The sequence below is a fragment of the Aphelocoma coerulescens genome, chromosome 1A, assembly GCF_041296385.1.
Source record: "Aphelocoma coerulescens isolate FSJ_1873_10779 chromosome 1A, UR_Acoe_1.0, whole genome shotgun sequence".
In the NCBI taxonomy this organism is placed as follows: Eukaryota; Metazoa; Chordata; class Aves; order Passeriformes; family Corvidae; genus Aphelocoma; species Aphelocoma coerulescens.
The window spans coordinates 2583920-2601056 of NC_091014.1; the positions used below are offsets into that span (position 1 = coordinate 2583920).

At 48.7% G+C, this 17137-nt stretch overlaps 1 protein-coding gene across 2 annotated transcripts in view; it reads right to left on the minus strand.

Moving 5' to 3' along the window:
- Nucleotides 1-17137, minus strand: part of EXOC4 (exocyst complex component 4) — a 292499-nt gene that overhangs the window by 18136 nt on the left and 257226 nt on the right. For both annotated transcript variants that reach the window (XM_069034175.1, XM_069034176.1), the window contains 3 exons: nucleotides 9789-9930; nucleotides 6590-6768; nucleotides 5130-5289 (listed from right to left, as the gene is read on the minus strand). In XM_069034175.1, coding sequence (XP_068890276.1) covers nucleotides 5130-5289; nucleotides 6590-6768; nucleotides 9789-9930 — 481 coding nt within the window. The remainder of the gene's footprint in view (nucleotides 1-5129; nucleotides 5290-6589; nucleotides 6769-9788; nucleotides 9931-17137) is intronic.

Below are 17137 nucleotides of genomic sequence, written 5' to 3' on the forward strand. Positions count from 1 at the left end.
GAGGAGGAGGCCATCAAGCTGAGGGGTGGATTTTAATCCTCTGCGATCAGGATTTTTGGTTAATGCAGTGAAACCACTAATTACAGCTAATTAAACCTGCACTGAGATCAAAGCTCAGTGGAAACTACAGGGGGGAGCAAACAAGGCGGAAAAGAAAGGGAAAGAAAATGCGGATTTTGTTGTAAGCGAGTCCTTAATTGAAAACTAAAGCAGCTTTGTTAATTAAAAGCTGCAAACCCAAACAAGGACGTGCTCCAGACACACGAGTCCAGCCTGTGATGGAGACAACACAACTTTCCCACGCTGTCAGCAAAGGCAACCTTTTCCTCCAGAGCCTGTTCTGGCCCTGGATCCCCTGTAGGGAAGGGACTTTCTGGGATCCAGACTGTGAAGATTTGGGGATTTTACCTTTCACAATTCAGGTTATGAAGTGCAGGCATTAGAGTGCCCTGTTTATTGAGCTGACATGGGTTTTACTCAAACTGAATGATTTAAACACCCCAAATTTAGTCCTGGCTTGAGGGCAGCTCCAAGGAGAACATCTGAGATACTTCCCTCACCCACAGGCAGCAGAGGAGCATCTCAGGAGTTCTGCAGAGACACCTGACACCGAACAAAGGGATCTGGGTCAGGATTTGCTGGACCTGATGCTCTCCACACACAAATCAAGCTCAAGGATGGCTCTCAGAGGAAGACTCCCTCCACCAGCTCCATCCTCGGGCAACCCACGCACAACCACAGTATTTATCAAGAGTAAAATCAGCCAGAGAAATAAGATTTGGCAATGCAAAGTCTTCCTCCCGAGCACTGGGATGTTTGAATGTTTCCCTTTCCCTCGGCAGCTCCCAGTAGATGGCAGCAGGTCCTTGCTGATTCCTCCTGCCCGGGACTGCCTTGTGCAGTGGGGAACAGCAGAAATCTGGGAATAATCCAAGAAAAAACTGCCCTGCCCGGCAGCCAGGGCAGGAGAGGAGCCCGGAGTGCCGAAGATGCACTCCAGCCCTGGGATCCAACCCAGCAGTGACGCAGAGTTTGACGCGGGTTTGATAAAAGCTCAAGCTCCAGCTGCGTCCTCCATCCTAAACTTTCACAGGATCATGGAATCATGGAATGCTTGGGGTGAGAAGGGATTTTAAGGATCATCCAGTCCCACCCCTACCATGGGCAGGGACACCTTCCACTATCCCAGGCTGTTCCAAGCCCCATCCAACCTGGCCTTGGAATAAAGATGGGTTTGAGTAACGTGAGTGTTCCCCAGACCCATCGAGGTGCTGGAGCGTGTGCAGGGAAGGGATCAGAGCTGGGAAGGGGCTGGAGCCCCAGGAGTGGCTGAGGGAGCTGGGAAAGGGGCTCAGGCTGGAGCAAAGGAGGCTCCGGGGGGACCTTGTGGCTCTGCACAAGTCCCTGACAGGAGGGGGCAGCCGGGGGGGTCGGGCTCTGCTCCCAGGGAACAGGGACAGGAGAGAGGGAACGGCCTCAGGCTGGGCCAGGGCAGGGGCAGGGTGGATACTGGGAAAATTCCTGCATGGAAAAGGTGATTAAACATTGGCAGGGGCTGCCCAGGGAGGTTTGAAGTCCCCATCCCAGGAGGTGTCCAAGGAATTCCTGGACATGGCACTCAGTGCTCTGGGCTGGGGACAAGGTGGGCATCGGGCACAGCTTGGACTCGATGGTCCTGGAAATCTCTTCCAACCTCAATGATCCTGTGACTCCATGATTTGGGTTCACTGATGGCAAAACCAGGAACAAGTGGAGCTCTGATGGCTTCTCCCCACCCTATTTCCCTGGGAATTTCTCCGGAGTGGTCAGGATCCACCAGCAGTGACAACGAGGTGCCACATCTGCTACAGAAACGTCACAGCTGATATCCCTGGTAACACCTTCAACAGCAGGAAAAGATTCCTGGTCCCTGCAGGAGGGGTGGCCATGGGAACAATGGGAATGGCAGCACAGGGAAAGCTCCAGCTGATTCCCAGGTGTGGGGACACCTGTGGATCCCTCTGCTGCCACCACCTAAGGCAGGGAGGACACTGAGACCCAGGGACAATGACAGCACTGCTCAGAAGCCTCCATTTCCGAGGTCACGGAGACACTTGTTAGAGAAAATGTTCCCATTTCGTCCCTGCCCTCTCCCTTCCCTTTGCAACCACCTCGATTCACTCTCCAGAGCACTCAATTTTAACACTTGTATGACTCAGAGAGCCACTTTTTCCAATGATATTTTATTGAAGGGTAAGTCTGAAGCAGAATGCTCACCCTTTGTGACTACCTCTGATGAAATCTTCATAAAATCCAAGAGAATTCTGGATGGGGATAGAGGGAGAGGAGGAAAGAAGGCACAAGGGAGAAGACCTGAATAGAAATTCGAATTTGAAGCTTTTATCCCTCTTGTGCCTTAAATCTAATTCTGGGTGTGAAACTTTGGAAATTTGGAGGTGTTTGGAAGTCAAACTCAGTCCCAGACTTTGCATGGATATTAGCCAGGGAGAAAATCCAGCTTTTTCCTTAATAAAGTAGTGGAAGCCCCAACAACCTCCTGCATTTCTGCTGGCCTAGATACTGAACACACACAGGAGTGAAAAACCTATTAATATCTATAGGAAATTTAACAAATGCTACAAATCCTTTGTGACACCTCAGCAGCCAGGACCAGCCTGTTTCACCCTTTCTCCTGGTGGAAAAAACTCCTCACACCACTTGGCAATTTAATTTTTTTCAATGGAAACGTGCTCCCAGCTCTGCTCTGTGATGCTCTGCCGAGACTTTCCCTGCCTTGAACTGAGAATCTTCAGGCAAAACTCATTTAAAATGTGTTTTCCTCTTGCTCCCAAAACAGCAAATACTGCTGTTGTCACCTGCAGGTTACAGAGCTTTGGAAAAATGGGCTTTAAAACAGCAAGAGCCTCATCAGGACCAACAGGTGTTACCTGGGTTTGCTGTAAATCCTCCACGTGATTTTGGCCTCAGAGAAGAAAGGGCTTCCCCTTCCAGCTTCCCTGGGTGATATTTCTGCCTAAAGTCACTGAGCAGAGGAGAAAGGGGATGCCCAGTGCTCTTTGAGGCCCCTAAAAAGCCTCGAAGACCATATCAGAAGGAAAAAAGAAAAGCAAAATCCACATGACACCCAGGAAAATCTTAAAGGACTTCCGGTCCTTTCTCAACTGCTCTGGTCTTTCCGACAAACTGGAGCACATCTGATTTCAAACAGGTTCACTTTGAGAAAAGGGAGCTGCTCCAGAATTCAGATGTAATGTGTGGAGAGGGGCTGTGTGGAGAGTGATGCACTGATTGTTAATTGAGGCTAATTGCTCCTTGAACCCTCAGTGTCAAGGACACAGAAATATCCAGGCAGGGTTAGGAGTCTCCTGTCCCACTCACGATCCCCCAATTCCCTGGGGAAGTGAGGCAGGGAGGGAATTTATCCCAGGAGGTGCAGGGGGAAGGAAGAGCAGGGGAGTGAGGATTTCTCCATCAGCTCTGCCACTGCTCCTGTACAGGAAAAAACCACTTGATCTTGAAAAAGGCAAAACTGAGAGTTCACCACAGCACAGAGCATTTACAGATTCCTGCCTGAGCCCTATCACAGAGGTACAAATCACTTTTATCCCAGCCTGATGTTGTTTTATGCTTTCTGTTATGTTTATTTAATAGTTTGAGTAGACCTGGGTATGTGGAGTCCCTGGGGTGACGTGAGGAACTTGCTCAGGTGATTGTGAATTCAGGTGAGCAGGGCAGGGCTTGGAAGCACCAGAGCCTTGTTTATGTAAAAGGAGAATCTGGATAATAAACATTTAAACATTCAAGAGCCATCTGAAGAACTAAAGAATCAAACAGACTCCTCAGAGCATGGAATTACGCCCCAAAAGAAAAGAGGGAGGTGATGCAGTCGTGAAAGCTACTAAGAAGTGTTGCTGAATGGATTTGAAGGGAAGAAATTGGCACAAAGCTGCTGTGGGAGGGTGGGGATCAGGCTCTTCCCCCAAGGAACAAGGGACAGGACACATAGAAATGGCCTCAAGTCATGCCAAAGGAAGTTTAGGTCGGATATTAGAAAAATTCCTTCACCACAGGGTGGTCATTTAAGGAAGAAAAGATTGAATTTGGGAAGTTTATTCCTTGGAGAATTACTAATTCATCTTTCTCCCTCCACCTCCTGCAGGCCTCAGCATTCACAACTTCCTCATGCCAGTGCTGATAGGAAGAAATGAATTCAATAATGATCATTCTCCAGGTGAGATCCCAAATAAATGAGGCACTCAGTCACACTCTTCCTCATCCATGGGAATCCAAACTTCCCTCCTAATTCAGCCTCCACCAGCAGAGGCCAAATGATAGCACCAAGTTTTCCCGGTGGTGGTTCGGATCCAAGTGCCACACAAACCTCTCTCATTCGACCCCATTCCTTCATTTCCACGTTCCAGACCTTTCCTCTGGCTGTTCCTGGGCTCAGCTGTCCCCTCCTGACCCAGCTGCTGCCACAGAGCATCAGCTGAGGAGCTCCCTGTAGCCAGCCCTGAGTCCAGGTGCCAAAACCACTGCTCAGGGTTTGCCTTCACCCATCTGCTTATTCCTCAATCTTCCTCGAGTGAATAAATCCCAAAATGTGGGAGAAGTCTGCAGGGGGTCTGCCACACCCAGTTTTGGGTTTATTTTGCTGTTACTGCTATTTCAAGGTAACAGAACTTGAGGGAGATGTCCCTTCAGGCCAACCTGGATCTGGTGACCCTGAGCCTTCAACAAACCAAAATATTTCCCACCTGGGAATAAATCCAAGCCCCAGTTTCATCCAGTTTAAGTTCTACCCACTACCTTTGGAAGCTTTTTCTTGCCTGGGTTTTGGTCTTGGAAAGCCCCAAGAAAGTGCCACGTGCAGACACTTTGGTGGGACCTCACACCAACCTCAACGGATCCACAATTGGACTTGATGACCTTGGAGATCTTTCCTGACCTCAATAACTCCCGGATTCGATGGTTTTGTGTCCCACTGAATGTTGTTCAACCAAAGGAAAGCAAAAATGACCACCATGTGTTGAACTCGACACCCACCCAGCCACCTGAGACTTTTGGAAGGAGCCACCTCTGCTCCTATGGACACCAAAGGAGTGACAAACACCGAGGTTTCTGCTCACCTGGCGAAGTCCAGGTCGGCCTCGCGGGACATGGTGATGTTGGTCAGGTTCTGCTGCAGGATGAAGATGTTCCTGCACATCTTCTTGATGCCGGACTCGCTGATGCGCTTGAAGTAGTGGGCGCCGTTGATGAGGATGCAGGAGATGAGGTGGCCCAAACCTGCAAGAGGGAAGAGATTTAGTGCTGATAATTCATGGTAAAACCCCAAAATGAGCACTGGTACGTGGTGCGTGTGGGCTGGATCACGGGACAAATGGATTTCACCTGGATACCCTCAGAAATCTTCATGGTGCAGTTTAGGACTTTCCTCCACGTTCCCTTCTTTAGTAAAACCACAAAACTGCCCCAAACCTCTGTGCTGTGTTACCACAACCACTGATTTATGGACATAATGCCCCTTCCCTGTCTGGGCAGAGCAATGGATCACTGCTGCTCCTGTAAAAACAGAGGATTTTAATCCGTTATCCAGGGTGGTGTTTTCCCTGGTAAATTCAGTCTCCAGGAGCAGGAATGAGCTGTGTTTCAAGGCACAACCCCTCTCTGATCATTCTTGAACAGTTTCCTGTGTCTGAAGGATGTCAGAAGGACACAGCTGGGGGCTAAAGGACACAGCCACCCCCCACACAATGCAGCATCCACTTGTGTCACACTACAAACAGCAAAACCCCAGCCTGGTTTACACTGCACAGGTCTGGGCAAGGCCAGAGGCCAATTAAAAGTCTAAATTAAGGATTTATGTTCATCAAGAGGCAGCGAGTGTGGGGTATCTGTAAATCCCAGACCTGGGCTTAAGAGGTGCCTGCGATTAACGAGGACCACGAGTCTGAATTTAAACTTCAACAGGATGTGAATGGTCCCCGTGGCTCTGTGTGGAGTCACTTCCCTCTTCTTGAACCAACAGGGAATCCCGGAATCCCAGAATCCCAGGATGGGTTGGGTTGGAAGGGACCTTAAAGCCCATCCAGTGCCACCCCTTGCCACGGGCAGGGACACCTCCCACTATCCCAGGCTGCTCCAAGCCCCAATGTCCAGCCTGGCCTTGGACACTTCCAGGGATCCAGGGGCAGCCACAGCTGCTCTGGGAATTCCATTCCAGCCCCTCCCCACCCTCCCAGCCAGCAATTCCCAATTCCCCATCTCCCATCCAGCCCTGCCCTCTGGCACTGGGAAGCCATTCCCTGTGTCCTGTCCCTCCAGCCCTTGGCCCCAGTCCCTCTGCAGCTCTCCTGGAGCCCCTTTAGGCCCTGCAAGGGGCTCTGAGGCTTCCCTGGATCCTTCTCCTCTCCTGGGGAACATTCCCAGCTCTCCCAGCCAGTCAAACCCCACGTGGTTCTCACTCATCAATGTTTTCTAGGTGACAACAGCACCTCAGTCTGCTTTATCCCTGAAAGGAACCCCATGGAGCTTTGGGATGAGAACAGAAAAGCCTTTATTAAGGAAGGACTGGAACGTGCCTGACCTTCGAAGATGTACTGGAACTTGTGCTGCTGCAGGCTGGCACTCATGGCCTCCTCGATGGCGCTGATGTCCTTGTTGAGCCGCACCACCAGGGGGTCGTAGTCCATGCTCTCCACGTTGGCCACGATGGCGTAATTCCCTTGTTTGGCCAGAGGGATCAGGTAGTGGAAACAGTGAACCCTGTGAGGCACGAGGGAGAAACACCACGATGCAACAACCCCCATTTTAAAATATTTGTGGGGTGCAAAGTGGTTTTTTCCTTCCTCAAGCTGGTAAAAAAATAACTTTAGGAGATGGGCAGTGATGTCTGTGTTAAAGGCATTGTCCATCTTCAGAGACGGATCCAACAGACCCTTGATGACAGATGTGACCTCCATCATCCCGCTGAATTTTCCCAGGATTCCCCAACTTCCCACACGATACCAATGCTCCAGTAGGAACTCCTTCCATGAAAACCTTGTAACAGGGGTAACTGGCAGAATGAGTGAGCCAGGGGTCATGGAATGGTCGTTAAAATTCCAAGATCGTGCCTATTCCCAAGCATTTCACACTACTGCAACTCTTTCCTGTTCACCAACGTGCCTGGCCATCATCCCTCCATGGAAGGAGAAATTCTGTGCAATCAAATCCCCTATTAGGATTCTGCAAAAAATTGTAATTAAGTCTTTTCTCTCAAAGCCAGAGAGGAAAGTGCTGTGTCCAGAAAATTCCATAGCAGAATGGAAAAATTCCATTCCTCTACTTTTGTGATCACTCAGTGGGGACAGGGTTTGGTTCTGCTTCCACCAGGAGAGGTTTAGACTGGATTTTAGGGAAAATTCCTGCATTGAAAGGGGTGTCCAGCCCTGCACAGGCTGCCCAGGGCAGGGCTGGAGTCCCCATCCCTGCAGGGATTTGAAAGCCATGTGGATGTGGCACTTGGGGACACGCCTCAGCAGCGCTGGGAATGGTTGGACCTCATGGTCTTAAAGGTCTTTTCCAACCTAAATGATTCCACGACTCTGAAATTCAACTGCCAGTGGAACAAATCAAAACAAAGGGGAGAATCCCTGGCATTTGGGGCATAACTCAGGATCAGCACATGGAGATGGGAAGTTCACACCAGAGTGGCCCAAAGCTGTGAGTGAGAGGTCCAGGCTTTCATATTCCCTGGAAAACACCCTTGAGGTGTCCATCACAGGCAAGCCCAATTTAGGGCAATTCCCAGAGTAAAAGCTTCTTATATATAATTTTATATATTATTTTTGAAATAAGAAAATCCTGTAACAGACATGAAGTAGTCTAAAATTTCATGGTTATTCCAACAAAAGATGTTTCCATTCCCAGGCTGGATGGGGCATGGAACAACCTGGGATAGTGGAAGGTGGCAGTGGATGATCTTGAAGGTCCTTTTCAACCCCAACCTCTCCAGGATTGTAGGATGTGATTCCATGGAATGGTGAATGACCTCAATGTGCCAAATGCTTCCACTAAGGAAGCAGCTACAAATCCAAGGAGCAGGATCTCAGTGACCTCAGGGTCATGTCCAGGGCTACTGGAAGAGGAGAAGACAACACCAACCTGCATCCGGAAGGAACAGGGGCTCTGAGGCAGGAGAAATGGGATAATGATGTCAAATTCCCAAATCTACCAGGCTGTGTCTCCTCAGGCTGCACCTGCAGCAGCCAGAGGTGGGATAAATTCCCAAGCTCTTCCCAAAAGTGCTGAGTCCCTGCTGAAAGCACAGGGATTCTGTGGCTGAACTCCCATTGTGCTGTGCACCTTGGAAATGGCACAGATCCAGGGAATGGGTGTAGGAACAGCAGAGAATCCTGCTAGAAACAGGCACCAGAGGGACTGGGGTTGTTCTCTGCCACTGCAGGTGGTTGGAAATGCAGAGTGAGGGATCCAGGGAAGCTCCCACCTCCCTGGGGTTTTCCTCATGTCAGCATCTCTCCTCAATCCCTTCCCTTTGGACACAGGGATGTGGTTTGGTGAATTCACAGCTCTGAACTCGGCTCCTGTTGGAAGCCCTGGAGGAGCTGGGCAGTGCTCTGCTCTGAATTACAGCAGAATTTATCCCTAAATTCCATTTTAGGGATTTTTGCTTAACCCAAGTGTGACGAGAAGCCACAGAGGCCAGAAACCCATCCCACGAGTCTGGGTTACCTCGGGCATCACCTCGTGTTACAGCACAGCTGGAAAACTGCTCCATTTCCAGACTTCCACCACCTTTTCCTCGAATCCTTCTGAGCCCAGCAGATGATGGATGGCAGGATGAGGGACTGCTGACAAGAATTAATGTGGATTTTTTTCCAGAGCTCCACACTGACTCCAGCAGAGTTCTGCCCATGCACATGGGGACACGGCGTGGCTCGGGATGCATCACCAGAAAACAAACTGGTGATCCATCAAATCTCTGACAACCCTTTCTATTTGATGCTTCAGAGCAAAGGGAAGCAATGGAAATACACCTGGCCTAAACAATTCTCCAGGGAAAAACGTCTTCCCAGCCCTGGAGTGGGCAGCTGGCAGCCTGAAGAGAGGGATTTGCTGCCTTCGATCTTTGAAAGTGAAGTCAGAGGCTTCATGAAACTATCCAGCCCTTGGAAAAAACCCAGCTGGTTCCCCAGTTCCTGTTACTGTTGGAAAAAATAGGAGGAGAAGCCCCTATTTGCAATAAAAAAAAAACCTGTGGAGACACCTGTTAGACCAGGAAAATACCCTTGGGTTGTTTTGGAAGGACAAAGTCCCCCAGATCATGTTTTTCCTGGTCTCTGATCCATAATCATGGAATCACAGAGTGGTTTGGGTCGAAGGGACCTGCAAGATCATCCAGTGCCACCCCTGCTGTGGGCAGGGACACCTTCCACTATCCCAGGTTGCTCTGACCTGACCTTGGACACTTGCAGGGATCCAGGGGCAGCCACAGCTTCTCTGGGGCAACCCTTGCTAGGACCTCACCACACCCACATTAAGGAATTTCTTCCTAAATTCTCTTTTGGTTAGGATACAGATGTCCCCAGGAAATTCCACCTTTGGTGTCCTGCCTCCATCCCACATTTGGCCACCCATGATTTGGTGATCCAGCATTTCTGGACATACCTTTGATGCTGTCGTGGACAAGTTTATTTGTCTCCTGCTAAAATATGTCCTGTGGACATGATCTCCACCTGCAGCCTCCCCAGATCCTGCTGCATCCCCAACTTCCAGGTTTTTACCTGACTTCCAAGTGCAGCACCAGCAGGCAGCGATCGGCCATCTCCTGGAAGGACCTGGCCAGCTCACTCAGGCTCTGCAGGATCTGCTCGGATGCAGGAAGGTGTTCCAGGCTGGCATGGCTGTCCTGGCCCGGGGACATGGCTGGCAAGAGAAAAGAGTTAAATTTGGGATGTTCTCCATCCCATCCAGCCCTTGTGTGCTCCCATCCCAACTCTGGGTGTTCCCTCCACCTCCTGAGCAATAACCTCTCTAATTCAGGAGTGTCTCAAGGAGCAAAGTGCTCCTGCAATGGATTCAACTCCCAAGTGGATCTGAGGGGTTTCATCAACCACCAGGACACATTTGCCTCGGAAGAGATTGCTCTGGGGTGAGAATTCCTGTGGCTGCAGAATCCAGGAGAGTTTATCTTGCTCTGCTGGGAGGGAGGGAAGAGCTGCTTGGGAGCTGAGGCACAGCACCCACAGGTGAGAGGGTCCTTTTTGGTCACCACAATGTCCCCATGAACCTCAGGTGAGTCTTGACCTGTCCCCATCCCTTCAGAGGAGCCTTCCTTTGGGTTTGTTCCTTAACCACAGCTCTTAGGCATTAAAGAAATTAAACCACAGGCAGCACCCAAGAGCTCCTCATGGATCATTTCCTTCCACTGAGACCTCCCTCAAAAACCTCCTGGGATTGTATCCCAGCCACCAGAGCAGCTCCAACTCCATAACTTCATCCCTTGTGTTCTACCTTGGGGCCTGAGCCCTGAGTCTCCTCCCTGCAGCCACTGCAGCTGCAGAAGCAGCTCCATAACAGAGGAACCTGCTGTTATCCCACATTTCCACCCTAACCAGAGGAAGTGAATCCCAAATATCCGAGTCCAAGTCCTTGTTCAAGCAGCACTTTAGAGCTGACATCCTGCCTGGGGTGACCAGCAGAGTCTGAAATCAGATTTGCACAACTTCCACTTGAATTAAATAATGGGATTGCAAAGGGATCTCCAAGTCCCATCCCCACAATCTCTGTGTCCCATGGCTTCAAGTAGAGACTCCTGTGCCACAGAAAAGATTTCTGTCCTTGCTGGCTCCTTCAAAACACTTCTCCAACAGGGAAAGCAAAGTTTGGGATCTAAATTCCAGCCTAACCTTTTTCACTGATGTTTTATATTTGCTTCTTTACGTGGCAACATTATTCTTTCCCTCACAGAGCTCCCCATCCCTGGCATCCCTCTTTGTAGAACCATGGAATCATTTTCTCCAGGCTGAGCCCCTTTCCCAGCTCCCTCAGGTGCTCCTGGGGGGGCTCCAGACCCTTCCCAGATCCAACACAACCATGCATGGGAAGGATCTGTGCATTCCCAAGGAACTGCTGACAATCACATTCCATTTTGAGGGACATCTAAGGAAGTGTGACTTTTGTACAGCCACAGTCCTGCTTTGGGAGAGCTGAGCTTTGGATTAAACACTGAAAATAATCAGCCTAAAATTCAACACACCCTCAGATCCAGCCCAGAAAGATTAAAAAAAACGAAGTGAAGAGGTAAAAAAACCCAATTTTTTTTGGTGCAAAACAAACTGAAGCAGAGGTGAGCAAAGAAGAGAGAACTGGACAGTTAAAGAAGTGTGGAAATCACAAAATGTGGAAGTAGATGATTTTTGATGCCCAGAGAAGCTGTGGCTGCCCCTCCCTCAGCAACTCCCAAGATCATAGCAAAATTCCCGGAGTAACTTTTTTAACCAAGGAACACTGAGGAATTCAGAGCCTGGCAAATACTGCTGGAAATAATGACCTGGCCTGGAGTGTGAAAGAGGAATCAAGAGGGAAATGAGAGTGACAATCCAGCCTGGGTGGGTGGGAATGACAAAGATTCTCCCTCCCTGAGACTCCTCCCAGCATCTCTCTGCTCACTGAGCTCTGTCCCACAAAGAAAATGAAATTATCAGCAAGGGGGTGAGGGGTTTATTTACACAACCTCTAATTCCAGATTGTCCCAGGACTCTCAGGAGGCACTTGGGGAGAGCTGTTTGTCCTCCAAGTGACACTGGAGAGTGGCAGGACTTCAGCCCAGGTTCAGCCTAAGGATTCTTATCTGGTGACAGCAGAAAGCAGGAAACCCCACCTTTACCATGCACGAAAACCCATCATTTTTTAGCCCAAAAACCTACATTTTGAGAAGTTTTTATCCTCCTGGAGATGGACTTGGTGCAGGAATCATCTCTGTTTAGCAGAGCCAGCTCTCTCCGGAGATCCCGCCCTGGAAGTGCTGGAGATGGATGCAGCCATCACCCGAAAAGCAGGAGTCAGCTCATTCCTGCTGCAGGGAGAGGCTCATGCCATTTTTCTCCTCTCCACAATTCATTAGCAGCACTTTAAGTGAAGCTGTAATTATATTTGTCAGTGGAGATAAGGGGAGGAGGGGGACGGGCACAATCCGCTCCCTGTTTAAAGCACTGAAATCCTTCTGGGTGCTCAGTGCCCCCTGGCAGGGAGAAGGCTCAGGTGGGATTTTTTGGGGGATGAATCTGAATTTCTCCTGTGTATTTTTGCTTTTGGAGCTCCAAGGAAGCCTTTCAGAGCCCATCAATTTTCCTTTCTTCTCTGGACATCCAGAAAGAACCAAGGAGAGAAAATCCCATTCCTTTAAGTCTCACTGCAGACAGTTTTACTTCATCATCCTTGGCAGCACGAAGGCAACAAATGAGCTGGAGCAGCAAAAAATAATCAGAGCCTAAATTATTAAAGGGCCTCGAGTAAGAAATGTCATTTGGAGCTGGCTGTGGAGTTGGGCACTTCTCTGGGCAAAGGCTGAGCCTTCCTGTGGGTGTGGACTCACCACACTCTGAAAAGGGGAGGGATCTCTGACTGCTGAAATGCTGGGAAAAGGGAAAAAAAATCCTGGAATGCTGGAAAAACTGACCAGCCATCCAATTCTTCTCCCCCTTCTCCTCCTTCCTCACCTATTTCCATTTCCACCCAGCTGAACACGAGCCCACCTGGCCACCACAACACCCTGGCCACTGTCCTGCTCCACTGGCCTTTATCATCCTGGAGCCTCCCCGGATTAATTTGTCTGAGGTGAATTTTCCCTGCTGCTGGATGACAGTCCCAGTTTTGTTTGGGATTTCTCCTCCCTGGCTGAAATCACAGCCAAGTCCTCTCCCTCTGAAGAAAAGAAACGTTTCATTCCAGCAAAGCAGAGAAAAATAAACTCAACACAGGCCTTGTCACCCCCGATTTCAGTCGTTCTGCAGTTCCACGGTGCCTCCTGACAAGTTGTGCCTTGTAAATCGATGGATGTGGATTGCCAGACCTCTGGAATATTAAACAATTCCCTGGAGCCACTCAAGTGTGAGCAGAGTGACCACTGACAGAACCCAGTGGTTTAACAGCACAGGGAGCAAAATCAATCCAAGGAGACAAATTCTGCAACCTGAACCTCAGGAAGGAACTTCCAAAATGCTCAGGATTTGCCCAGCAATCCCTAATTTGCTTTATGGGGGAAAGAAGAGGCTCACAGAGACATTTTACAGCTCTGCTGAGGGAAAATCTAGCAGAAAACTGGGGAAAATCCAGTTTTTTTGGGAAAGACGTAGCGAGAAACTCCTCCTGAGTTGAAGGACCAGTTCACAGCTTCTTAAATTTTAATTTCTTCCTTCCTTCCTCTGCAGAAGAGCAACTCCAAAAAACCCAGGGAAAAGGGAATTTGTCACGGGGCAGGTGCTGGACTAAGCCTTTGGAGAGTCAGGGTTAACTCTTCTCTCTGCTGGAGACTTTCCTGGGGATCTCAGGCACCACTTTCTCTGCCTGTGCTCGAGTTCCCAGCAGGTAAAACCTGGATAATGTGTTTTTATCCATCACTGCCATTCCAGCTGACTCAGTTCCCTGTGCCTCCCATTCCCACAGCTTTTAGCACCACGAGGAGACGATGCCACTGGAGACAAAACAATTCAAACACCTTCAAAAAGAAGAGTATCTGGTATTTAAAGGAAAAAGGTTTGGGTGAAGCTGGGGAGAATGAGAGATGTGATTATTTTTTAAAGGAGTGAGGTGTGAACATCAGATCCAGCATCAAGGACTTATTTCAGCAGGATTCCTGCCAGGAAACCTCTGACTTCTACACCCAAAAAGCATGAAAAAATTAATATTTTAAAAATATTTTGCTATTTAAAAACCACCTCTCTGTTAAGTCCTCTGGGACACAGCTGAGCAAAACTGCTGGTGAGCAAAACTTTGTGAGGGGACAGGAGTGTCACCAAGGTGTCTGTGCCCCACCAAAAGGTGACTCCAGGGTACAGCTCAGTCACTGCCCTCTCCTAAATTGGTCCATTTGGGGATTCCAGCTTTCTAGGAAAGGACTGGAATGAGCCATAAAAGCTGGAGCTGGATTTGGATTCTCCCACAGTTCTTGGGATTCACGGCAGAGGGACGGGAACTCAGGAAGCCAAACTGGATTTTGGGGTTGAGATCTTCCCTGTGCTTCACTGAGGTGTGAACGTTTGGGCCTCTCAGTTATCAACAAATACTTCAAATATTCACCCAGATATTGCTGCTTTTTACCTAAATCGTTCTCTTTTGTAGAATTTAAATCCAGGGAAATAAAACACTCAGAGCAATGATACCTCCCAAGACTTCCAAGATCATGGAATGGAAGGGAACTAAGAATGTTGGAAGGGAACTTTAAAGGTCATTGGTCCAACCTACCACCTGGATTTGGGATGCCTTCCTCACATGGATCCAAAGGAAAAGGCAGTTTCCAAGGACAGTGGCTCTGCACATCCTTCACTCCCACAAGGATGGATCCAGGATGAGCTTGTCCCTCCTCCTGCAGACACCTGGTCTCAGCCAAGTGTGGGAGGTAGTGACAGCACCGAGTATCCCATGCAAATCCCAAATCCTGCTCCTTGTCCTGATTCCTGGAAAGCTCTGGATATGGAGAACACTGACCTGCACAACGGGCTGAGCGATGGAAACACTGGGATCCTCCTTAAAGCAACACCAACATCAGGAGAGGACAACTCTCAGAGATCAGGACCTTTCAAATGAGAAACAAATTCCCAGCATTTTACTGGGAATTCACCTTTTACTGGGATCAATGGCAAGGGCACTCACCGGTGCCAAAGGGACAAAGTTACACTTATAGGATAAACAGAAGTGAAGAGAAAACGAGCTCAGCTGCTCATTAACAAATCTCAGAGCCAATTTCCACCCATGAATCCTGTTTTCTAGGAGAAAAATTCAGGCTGTGTCAGAAGAAACTTAAGGGAGGGATTTTCCCCTTGCAAATCTCCTCGAGGTCCTGACGGGGACACAGAGGGAAGAAAAAAGAGCAAGAGAGAAGGAAAAGGAAAGCAAGAGCACAACAGCGAAGGGCTGGCACTGAAAACTTCCTCCCATGGCCTTTGTGCCCTTAAAATCCAAGTGTGGGAGAAGGGACGAGGCTGGAAAAAAGCATCCCGACCTCTCTGGTGATAAGGAAGGGCTGCAGCCCATATCAGCTGGGTAAACACTAATGATGAGCAGAGCCCAGGCTGTCACTGGTGATAAAGAGCAGCCTAAACACCCGATTAGTTTTTCATTTGGGGAATTAATGTTTTTTTACGGCGTGTGTACACTCGGCACTTAATGAATTGTCTCGTTAGCGCTGCCTGCGGAGCTCCTCGCCTGCCTCCGCCGCCGGGCATAAATTTCCCCAGGAAATTAGCACTTTTCCAAAGGCAATAACTCCTCGGAAAAGTGGTTTATTTTCCATTTTTCTGCAAAAATGCAGCCTTGGGGAAAAAAAAAAAAAAAAGGATTATTGGGGGGGAAAGGAATCTGTTAATAAAATACAGCGGCAACAGAAGAAGTGTGTGGGGAGGTTTGAGCTCCATCCTACAACCCCAGGAAGGTTTGGTTGATCCACACTTTTCTTTAAGAGCTCTGCAGTCTGGAAAAGGCCTGAAAACCACCCCAAACCATTCGGTTCATTTAAAAAACTCCAAAGATCAGGTGTTTTTCCCTAAAAAGATGGGTTTTTTTCACTGAATGAAGTAAAATCGTGCAGGGAGAGTGAAGAGCAGGATCCTAACACGGGATTAGGAACAGAGTTGACTTCGCCATGGAAGGATATCCCTAAAAAGTCCAGGATTTGCTCCTCAACTGGCAAAACTCCTCTGTGTTAATTTTTCCTGTTTTCAGTCATTTATAATGTAATTTTCCCAGAGCTTGACCTTCTCAGAATTATTATTTCCTGAGATGACTTCTATTATCTCAGAAGTGACTTGATTTTAAAAAGTCCTTTCGTCTCCTTCTGGGTTCTGGAAAGGATTTTTTCCCCCTGTTTGGTGTTTCCCCAATGTGCTTCGCCAAATTTTGCTTAAAAACAGGGGAAATCCCAGGTCAATGGAGACACTTCCATCAGTCTTCAGCAAGCCAAAACCTCACCCCCCTTTCCCTGTCTTTCCCCAGAGTCCTCCAGGATACTGAGCACCTTCCTCAATAAACACCCGCAAAACCTCACTGCAGGATTTCTCTGGGCCTGAGAGGGATGTATTTCCAAAAGAACCTTAAACCTCCCAGTCTGTTGGACCTGCTGGAAGAGAAAGGAATAAAATTCCTGAAGTTAATCAGTGTCCTGATTCCCAGGAGTAGAAGTATAATGAAAATAATTACAGTGAAACAGATCCTTAAGGATATATTTTTTTTTACAATTATAGCTAGAAGTGGTTTCTTGAGGGCTGTTTGTTTTTACCAGATTGGTTTGCAAAGCAAGAGGAGCAGCCCAGAGGTCTGGAAGACAACGAATGAACGAGCCTTGTCCAGGAGAGGAAGGTGGGAATGGGAACATCCATGGGAATGATGAAGAGTTCTCAAATTCAGGGTGAAGAATGGGAAAGAAAAAGGGACAAGCAGCAGGGTGATCGGCCTCTTAGCCTGATTTCTCCACAATTCCTGGTCATTTGAGAGTGATTTTCCCCAAATCCCATAGGAATTTAAGTGCTGGTGATATCAGAGCGACCCAATGGTGACGTCAAACCCGGGCTGTAATTTTGAGTCCCAATCCCGTAATTTTGACAATAATTTCACCCCTTCCAGAGCAGAGGCGTCACCTCTGCCACACCAAGGAGGAGCAGGGAGGACTTTCTGCTCTCAATCTTTGCTATCAGAGAATCATTTTCTCCAGGAGAGATAAAAGGACTTTAATGGAATGAAACCAACTGGAGTGGCCAGCAGGCTCCTTGGAGCCATTCCCACAACACCGCGATTTCCTGGCATTACTCACGCGGGACCCGGCTGGAAAACGGTTTGAAAGCATCGCTAATTAGGTCACTTATTTACATGACAATCCCCTGCGTTTAAGGCTGGTGGGTGGGAGGAAGGAAAGATGGAA